The sequence below is a fragment of the Asparagus officinalis genome, unplaced genomic scaffold (assembly GCF_001876935.1).
Source record: "Asparagus officinalis unplaced genomic scaffold, Aspof.V1 AsparagusV1_Un158, whole genome shotgun sequence".
In the NCBI taxonomy this organism is placed as follows: Eukaryota; Viridiplantae; Streptophyta; class Magnoliopsida; order Asparagales; family Asparagaceae; genus Asparagus; species Asparagus officinalis.
In genome coordinates this window covers 40,159-49,416 of record NW_017972424.1, presented here as the reverse complement: position 1 = coordinate 49,416, position 9,258 = coordinate 40,159, and the positions used below count along the sequence as shown (strand labels likewise).

At 36.8% G+C, this 9,258-nt stretch overlaps 1 protein-coding gene across 1 annotated transcript; it reads left to right on the top strand.

Annotated features, from left to right (window-relative positions):
* Positions 1 to 2: 2 nt before the first annotated feature.
* On the top strand, positions 3 to 4,545 carry LOC109827352 (phosphatidylinositol-glycan biosynthesis class X protein). The gene is made up of 5 exons (XM_020394345.1): positions 3 to 85; positions 339 to 497; positions 1,792 to 2,188; positions 2,282 to 2,439; positions 4,099 to 4,545. Exons 2-5 carry the CDS (start codon positions 384 to 386, stop codon positions 4,372 to 4,374), a joined length of 945 nt encoding a protein of 314 aa, XP_020249934.1. The 5' UTR covers positions 3 to 85; positions 339 to 383; the 3' UTR covers positions 4,375 to 4,545.
* The last annotated feature ends 4,713 nt before the right edge of the window (positions 4,546 to 9,258 follow it).

Genomic DNA, 9,258 nt, shown 5'->3' with positions numbered 1-9,258 from the left:
CCGCCGCCGCCGCCGCCGCCAGACGTCCCTTTTCGTTCTCAGCCACCGCGAGATTGGGGATTAATTCGATCTGCAACCTACAAAGGTTAGTCTTTTAAATTAACCAAAATTGTTCACAGTTTTTTTTGGTGCGCTTCCATTTAACTTCAAAAACGAATTTTTCTTTGCTCGGTGTCCATTGATTGGCTGGGAATCATCTGCTATGAGATTCAGTCAAAAGATGAAATCTTGGCATGCCAAAACTGGAAAATTCAGTTCAAAAATGAAACATTGGGTGTGAGATAACAAAACGATATTTTTGCCTGACTAATGATTTTTTTCCCTCTATGGTTCCCCAGCTTTTCAGCAGGGCAGGTTTTGTTGAGAAATGAGATTGGCCGTTAATGGGCACCTCATGTCATCCTGCTGCCCGAGTTTTGGTGGTGATTTCAATTTGTTGTTTGTGCAACTTCATCTCTGGCAGTGAAGGAGATCCTGTGGATTCGTGCCCTGAAAAGGTTAGCTTCTCTTTGGAATACATATTAAGCTTATTGTTGATGTTGACGATTGTTATTTTTGCGATTACTGAAGGAAATCCAGTAAGTCATTATCATATCTCTTCATTTTACTTTAGACCCATGTTCTTCAAAATTTTTTTAAGAAAAGTTAATTTTTATATAGATTGTTATTACCCGAGAAAATGTCCTCTTTTAGAGGAACTCAAACTCTATTAAGCTCCTATGGTTTCATCTGCGAATCTATTAAGCCCCCGTGGTTTTTTTCGACTCTATTAAGCCCTCGTAGTTTCATCTGCGAATCTATTAAGCCCCCGTGGTTTTTTTCGGCTCTATTAAGCCCATGTGGTTTCATTTGCGAATCTATTAAGCCCTCATTCTTTTTTTTAATCTATTAAGCCCCTGTGGTTTCATCTGCGAATCTATTAAGCCCCGTGCTTTGAATTTCAAATGGGACTTAATAGATTCGCAGATGAAACCACAGGGGCTTAATAGAGTCGAAAAAAACCACGGGGGCTTAATAGATTCGCAGATGAAACCACGATGGCTTAATAGAGTCGAAAAAAACCACGGTGGCTTAATAGATTCGCAGATGAAACCATAGGGGCTTAATAGAGTTTGAACTCCTTTTAGAGCTGAAACATGCAAGTTAGTTACTGTTAGGAGAGGAGAAATTTGTACTTGATAAGGGATGTTGTCAGTTCTATGGCTGCTCTCATTCAATATTTTTCTGTAGCTTATGGAAGTGTATGATTTAGGGATGTGATTTGACAGTTATAGTCGGCTATAATTGGCTTGGTTTAAGTAACTCTACTTGTCAGTTTGTTTTTAATCTTGGAGGTTTATAGTTTGCTTTAGTAGATGCGCTTGTATATGTGCTCTATGATTAGTGTTAGTTGTGGAAGCGAAGTATATATATTTGATATTTGGAGTAACTTGAGGAGTCACGTAACAAAAGTCTTTTGTTTGGAATTGTTTCCTGCTTTTACCGACGGTGTATTTATTATGAATTACAATGCAGTCTCCATATATCACTTACTTTTTAGAAGACTAGGGCTCATTTTGTGTTTATGATTATCATTTTAGTTTTACAGTGGATGTATTGATGACCTTTAATGTTTTAACTAAGTAGTACTAAGTTTTTTTGGTCTCAAACTTTCCATTTATCGATAATTCTTTTATCTATTATTTCAGCAAATTAAGTTGCAACTGCTTTTTTACTTTTTGTTCCTCAAATATTGTGGTGGTTTCCATGTCAAGGATTATACTAATCATTTTTGTCCTATTCTTTTGCTAGGTTGGCACTTGTACTGTAGGCCATACAGGGAGTAACACTCCTAATATTGTTGGCTGTTTGCCATGTTCTTATAATTATCTCACTGCCTCTTACTTCGATAACCACAATAGTCTGCTCGACTCAGAATTTCATGATTTCTTAGCCGAGAAAATCATCTCCAATGACTTGTGCAAATCGTCAGTTAACAATATCTACAAGATCAGGCTTTCAGACCTGAATCGGTATCTGATTGGTGAAGGGTCTCATCGACATTTGGTTTCCACAATGAGATTTGATAGGAAGTTAGATGCTTCGAAGTTGCAGGATGATTATTTTTGCGAAACAATAATTATTGAGAGGCTTCCAACTGGGGTCTTTGCAGACCCATTTGAGCTGCAACATCTTGTTGATCAAAGGGGTAAGAAGCTTGCTTATCATTTGAGACTGTAAAGACAATTTCCTTTTAATATTTCTTGAATTTTGATGATTATTTCTTTTCCGATCTTTGCAGTATTTCTTGCTGCTGGAGTTTTTGGGGACACCAATCTGGAATTACCATCTGCCCTCTCAAACAGATCAGTTGTAGAGATCCACATGGATGTTGGGAGTAACATTGAACTGAAGAGCTATGAGACTGTTGTCCAGTTGCCATTGCATGCTAGATATCCGGTGAGTTTGGAAGTGGGTTCGTTAAACATCACTCAAATAGATCTAGGATCAGCTAGAGGTTTATGCAGTCTCTCTTTTTTGTTTTCCTGGAAAAAGGTAACCTAATGAAGGATAAGCACTATTATAGTTACCAGGATAGGATAAATAGAGCTAGGTTTTAGTTTTTTGTTTGTGTCGGTTTGGCAGTTGGCAGAGTCATACTGCATGATAAAACTTAGCTACAATCAGGTAATGGAAATATTTGTGCTGTATTTATGAAAGTCATTTTATGTAGTACTTTTTACTTTAAAAGTATATGTGCTTCTATTTAATGTGTAGAAAATATTTCTCCTACAACAATGCTTAGAACCATTTTAACCATCTAAAACTAAATGTGAAAGTACAGAGACAATAGAAAAATATTGATTTTATGTCAAAACTAAAACACTTTTAAAATTATCTTTATAGGCATCGGGCGGGGGAGTGGACTTAATTGTTACAGCAGGTTTGAGTTCATCAGAACAAAGATAGCATTAGGAGGAGAATTGATTGCGATATTAGATATTATTCGTCCCTTTCTGAATTTTTTTTTATATCCTTCCCATGATCAGATTAGAAGGCGTAAGCATAACTACTAAACTAATGGATAATCTAGAAAGACTTTCCGCAAAAGTGAATCCCACAGTCACCTATACATTCGTGGAACATTCTGACGCAAAGTTATATTGTTAGAATCCTATCTAGAAATTCAGTGTTGCCCATACAAAAGTTGCTTATCAGATTACGACAGTACAAGGTTTAAGAATAAGAAGAAGAGTTAGTCAGGGTATCTTATGAGAACCAACCAGATTTCTATGAGATTGTTATGCGTGGTGGTCAGTAGGTATCATGAATAATATCTTCCTTTGTTATCAGTATGAAGCTTAAATATCCACAAAATGAGCCACATCTTCTGTCCCTAAACTTGTTCTGCCCTTGTCTCGAGGCATGCCTACGTCATTTTTTGCCTGCAATCCTCAGCCCTTGTGAATATACAATAGAGCTTTCAGCAACCATTTTTTCCCAGCAATTAACTCTTAGTTTGATCTGCAAATATTGATTACTTTACCTGCATGTTAATTTGTTTTCTTCTATTGCAAGCGTTATCGAACAGTTTGTAATACTTGTTTGGCGAGTTGGCACTTTAAGGACACTTCAGGTCCCTCCAATACTGACCCGTGACATAGAAGATGATATAAGATTTCCACTTTAGTATCAGAACATATATGAAGATATCAAATCATAACTTTAAGAATAACCCAAGTTCCCAGCTTTATCAAACTACTGACAACTTGTTATGTTGATAAGTGGGCAAATATTCTCACCAGTTAGCAATTACCGTACAGAACTTTGGAAGGTTTGCATGTCAATGACACCGGCATCCTTGGACACTTGAACATTGGCTACCAATGTTCTATGTCGCTAAATGCAAAGATGACGTCTTACATGAACTTTCTGAAGAGCTATCTTGATTTAATCTTTTAAGCATTCAACACTGGAAATTACAATATCTGGAACTGTTGGCCTAATGTATTTTTTTGTATGTATCCCTGGGACTCTCAGTGCTTCTTTTGAATACGTTGAATTTTGAATAACTTTCACAAGCTCGAGTTATATCTAATGCTAATTATTCTTATTCAGCCTCTCGACGCTAGTGGCTATGCACAGGTCACAATTGGCAAACCAGATTTGTTCTTGCGCTGCAGGCCAAAAGATTTGCAGAAAGAAACCTGTTCATGGGCAGTTAGATCCTTGGATTCGAAGGCCAACAATGTAACGTGGCAGATACCTTGTGGAGATGAGGCACTGACACACATTGTATCTAATGTAACTTTTCTTTCAGCGTTGACATGTTCTCTTTTAATTGTTCTGTCTGCGGTATGTTTTTCCCGAAATGAGAAGATTAAAGGATCATAGCGATGATTGCACACTCTTACTATTTGCGCTGGTAACACTTCCGCTTTACTATTTGCAATTGGTACTTAGCTGACAGTTGGAAGTTGTGTTGCTTCTATTAATTTGTGTGCCTGATGAATTCTAGTTTTGATGCTTCTCTTTGATATACATTCTGAGGTTTCTACTGTTTCATTTCTCTCTGATATTTTCTTTGCTTGAGGATTTGAAAGCTATTGCTAAATTGATATAACAATTTCTTCCTCATGTAGTAATGCAGTCTGGATCAGATCTAGTGTGTTCTTAATGCCCACTTCAACATTGGAGATTTCATGGGAAAACAGTAGCATTGAGTTTGGAGAATGATATGTTCTACATTTCTCTTGATTAGGTGAGGTTGATGTCAACCATCAGTACTTGATTAGGTAAAAAAATAACAGGAGGAGAGGAGGAAAAAGAACTACAATAACAAGAGGGGGAAAAGAAAAATCCATGGTTGAAGCTAGATCACTGATAGTGGGACCTTGAAAGTGGATTTACTTTCTCTTTGGTTGGATAGTGAGTATGAGCATGAGATACGAGTCGGCTGTCTTTGTGATGATCAGATGCTCAAATACATAGAGCATTGGAATTCTTTAACTTTGTTTTTGAAATTTATTGCAAAAGATGCTTTCTTTGATAGGATGTAATGCAAATTTTTTTAATCTAGGATAACCTGAGCTCTCTCAGGTTGCAAATTTTCCTCTCCGTTAGCTGGGTATTATTTCCCTCCTTCCTCCTACCTACTAGTTCATCTTCATCCCTGTGTCCTTTTGATCAAGATTGAAGAGCTTTTCCATCAAGTAATTTGCAGGTGTACTTGAAAACCAACATATCTCATGTCATTGTGAAGGACCTCAATGATCGTAGGGATCAATGAAGCGGCTGTCAAGGTTCTTCCGTTCTGGAGGTACTGTGTCAATTTTATATTCATGTTAGACCTATTTCCATTGAAGTATCAAATTTTTGTCACCATTTTCATATTGATCATATTTTACATGAATCCATGATTATGGGCATGTAGGTTTCAAGCTCATTTACTTAGGCCATTAGTCCCTACCCTGGTATACCAACTTGTTTCTAAGATTAACAATTTACTTCCGATCTTTACATCTAGCTACAAATCTGCAAATACGACAACGAAAAAACCCAAATATAGAAGATGCATGAAGGGAAAATCTAGGTACAAGGTGTCAGCTCATTGTGCTACATCGGTTAAGAACAGATACCGTAGTGATAAAGTCCATCATCCTAGTGATATCGGAACAATATACCTCACCGTTCTTGTATCCTAATACCTCATTTTACAAAATGAGATTACAATTCATATCCAACATCCAAAAGATAAAATAGTTACCGAACATAAAAAAAAACAAACTTCACTTCCAATAACTTCTCTTTTACCTAAATGCAATATTGTCCCAATTTTCCTCGCAAGCAAACACGGAAAAAAAAACAAACTTCTGTAATTAAGGAACATGGCGAAATGCAAACAAAGACACAAACGAAAGCAACTCCAGACATAAGGAACTGCAGGGACACCCAACATATTTTCTAGAACACATAGGGTTCATAGCGAACGCTGCAGACGCTGTTAGACAGCTGTGCACCTTTGTTGTGATCGCAAGCGTCAGTTACCTTATCGAGCAGTGTATTGGCACAACTTATGCATTCTTCTTGACTGCGGTAGCATAAAACTTTCCCTCTCACGTCGGGGTTAATCCTTTGGCCGGTGGTATAACCTTGTCTTAGTTCCTTAATAACTCCTTTCAAATTCGAGGCATATCGGCTGCCATCTTCATATGTCTGTGAGTTGCACAATGGACCTGCACCAGTATACATGAACAAAGCGAACAAAATCCCTAGAACAAGAACCAGCATTCTTGGTGAAAAGCTAGCCATTGCTACTTTTTTTTCTTTTTTTTTTCCTTTGGAATTTCTTTTTTCTTTTGTTTTGATGTAGCGATGCAATGAATTTGATACTATATATAGTGAATGGTAAGGAAATGACCGATTCTCTTTAGTACAGCAAAGTGTCTCTAGTTGTTCTTTATTTAGTTTTTTTTTCCAGATTTTTAAATAATTTACTTTAACTGGACAAATGTGGCAATTGGCCGGCGCTTCGCGGGTTTTCAGTTTCTCAGGGAGAATTATGTCGGATATGGGAAGATCACTTGCAAGATCCAATTTCTTTTATGTATAATTTTTTTACCCTTACAATAAATATACAAATAAAATAGTTCCTCAGAAGATCCAAATGTTTCCCTTGAAAACTCCGATTACATGTCCTGTTTCCCGTCTGGGAGCTGAGGTATAATCATCCTCTTTTTTTTTTTTTACTATTGTAAAGTTACTTAACAGAACCCATACATATAACACTTGGTGGTTAAAAATTTTACTTATACTGCATCCGTGCATCGTATCCTAAAATACGAGGAAAAAAAATTCAATATTGTACATCTTGTTTATATGGGTGTTTAAGATATTGGTCTGCCAAATCTCATCTACTTACGAAATAAGTCCCCCAAAACTTGATACTTTGCAAGATTCACTATAATACAGAATCCTATATTTCTATGCTGTATCGAGATTCTCAGGGGGGTCTGATTCAACCATCAGTACTCATTAGGTGGAAAAAATGATGAGGAGAAATTAAACTGCTATAACATGAGGAAAAGAACTACAAGTTTGAAGTTGAGCATTGATATTAGGACCTTGAAGGTGGATTTTACTTTCTTTTTAGTTTTGCTAATGAGACGTAGTCATCTCACGATAAATTTTGTAAGGTACTTCTCAACCTGAGCCCTCTCTATCGTCTGCATGCGGCTGCATGCTTAAAGTAAAAGCTCATAGTGTTTTTTTTTTTTGGCCCCCTGTTACTAATTCATCTTCATCTCCATCGCACTTAAATCAGATCGAAGAGATTTTGCTTTGGGGGTTATGCAGATATATTTGAAACCACATAGCTTACATCACCGTCGAACAGTTATAGGACCTCAATGATTCTTGGGGATCAATGAACAAGTTAAGCATGCTAACAAGGTTCTGAAGGTTCTTTATTTGATCACATAGCTTACATTTTCCTTAAGATGGTGCTTCACAACAGATTTGAGTGATGGGTTAAGGAGAGATGATCATTACTTGTCAAATACAAGAAATGAACACATGGAGTATTATAGGTTAATACATTCTAATTTGTTAAAAGTAAAAATGATTAACATACTCCGTTTTGACCCTTCCTCTTTCTAAACAGAGAAATATGCAAGGATTAATAAATTTCTTATGTAAGAGATTTATTAATTAAACCCTTTTCTACTGAAAATGGATTCATCTTGATCCTTCCTTCTTAGATCTTTACCAAACAGAATTTAATTGTTTGTGTCGACCTTGCTAACTAGTAGGTTATCACTGTATCAACAGACGACTTAGATTTATTTTCATGTTAACCATAGATATTGTCATGTTAATGGTAGACCTCTTATTCAATTTTTTGCTTGCCAACATTTTCTTGTTGATCATATTGCATGAATCCAAGACTATGACCATGCTAGGATACAGGTTTTTTCCCCTTTATATATCAGTATTTGTTACACTGGTTTCGTACGTATAGGATTTCATATTTAACATCATTGAGATGATTGAGGAGGCTACTGATACTAAAGGTACATTACTTTTCCAAAGAGGTCTCATTACTCTTTTTCCGTTATGCGAATATTCCTATTTGTTTCATTTTATTTCAACTGATGAGAGTTCTAGACATTTATATCTCTGATGATTATGTCCAGTTAAACATCTTCATTGGTAGTATAAGAAAGCTTGAAAGATAATTGAAAACATTTCATACTTACCCAACATGGAAACACACTTTTCTTTCGTTAACTTCTCTTCAACGACACATGAATGACATAAACAAAACACAAGATAAAACAACCCCAAACATAAAGAAACAAAAGGAAATCAGATGTAGAGGACGGTATATTATCTACAACACATGGGGCTCAAAGTGAACGCTGCACACGCTCCTAGTGATCTTTGAGCCTTTGTGGTGATCGCGAGCATCAGTTATCTCATCGAGCAGTGTATTGGCTTAACTTATGCATTCTTCTTGACCGCAGTAGCATAAAATTCTCCCTCCTACATCGGGGTTAATCCTTTGGCCGGTGGTATAACCTTGTCTAAGTTCATCAAGGACTCCATTCAAGTTCAGGCATATTGACCACCATCTTCATACTTCAGTGGGTTGCAGAATGGAGCTGCACCAGTATAAATGAATAAAGCAGACAAAACCCCAAGAACAGGAGCCAGCATTCTTGGGCGAAAAGCCTACCGTTGCTATTTTTGAGCTTTTTTTTTGGGGAAAATGTTCTTTCTTTTGCTCTGATGTATTGATGCAGTGATATTTGATTCTACATATAATGAATTGTAACAAGGGCCAGCAGGGCACGAAGCCTATGGAGATCTCCATCGTGGAGCTGTTAACCACTTGTCCCACCCGCTGGGGATAAATCGTCTTATTTTCACGTCATAGTAAACTTACTTACCAAACACCAGATATAGAATATGAGCTTGATGGTTGAAAATTGACTTATATATACTATGGTGAAAACTTGTGTCAACTTAAGTGGATAGGAAATAGTTGTCCACCAAACTTTTTATCCATGGATCTTGAAGGAGAAAGAGAAGGGGAGAGAACGAGAAAGGAGAGAGAAGAAGAGAGCGTGAATAGGAGAGGCTGTGGGTTGTGAAAAAAAGAGAGAAGGGAAGAGAGAGAAAGTGATAAGAGAAAGAGAATATATATATAGGTGAAAACTTGTGTCAACTTAAGTGGATAGGAAATAGTGTTCTACCAAACTTTTTATCCATGGATCT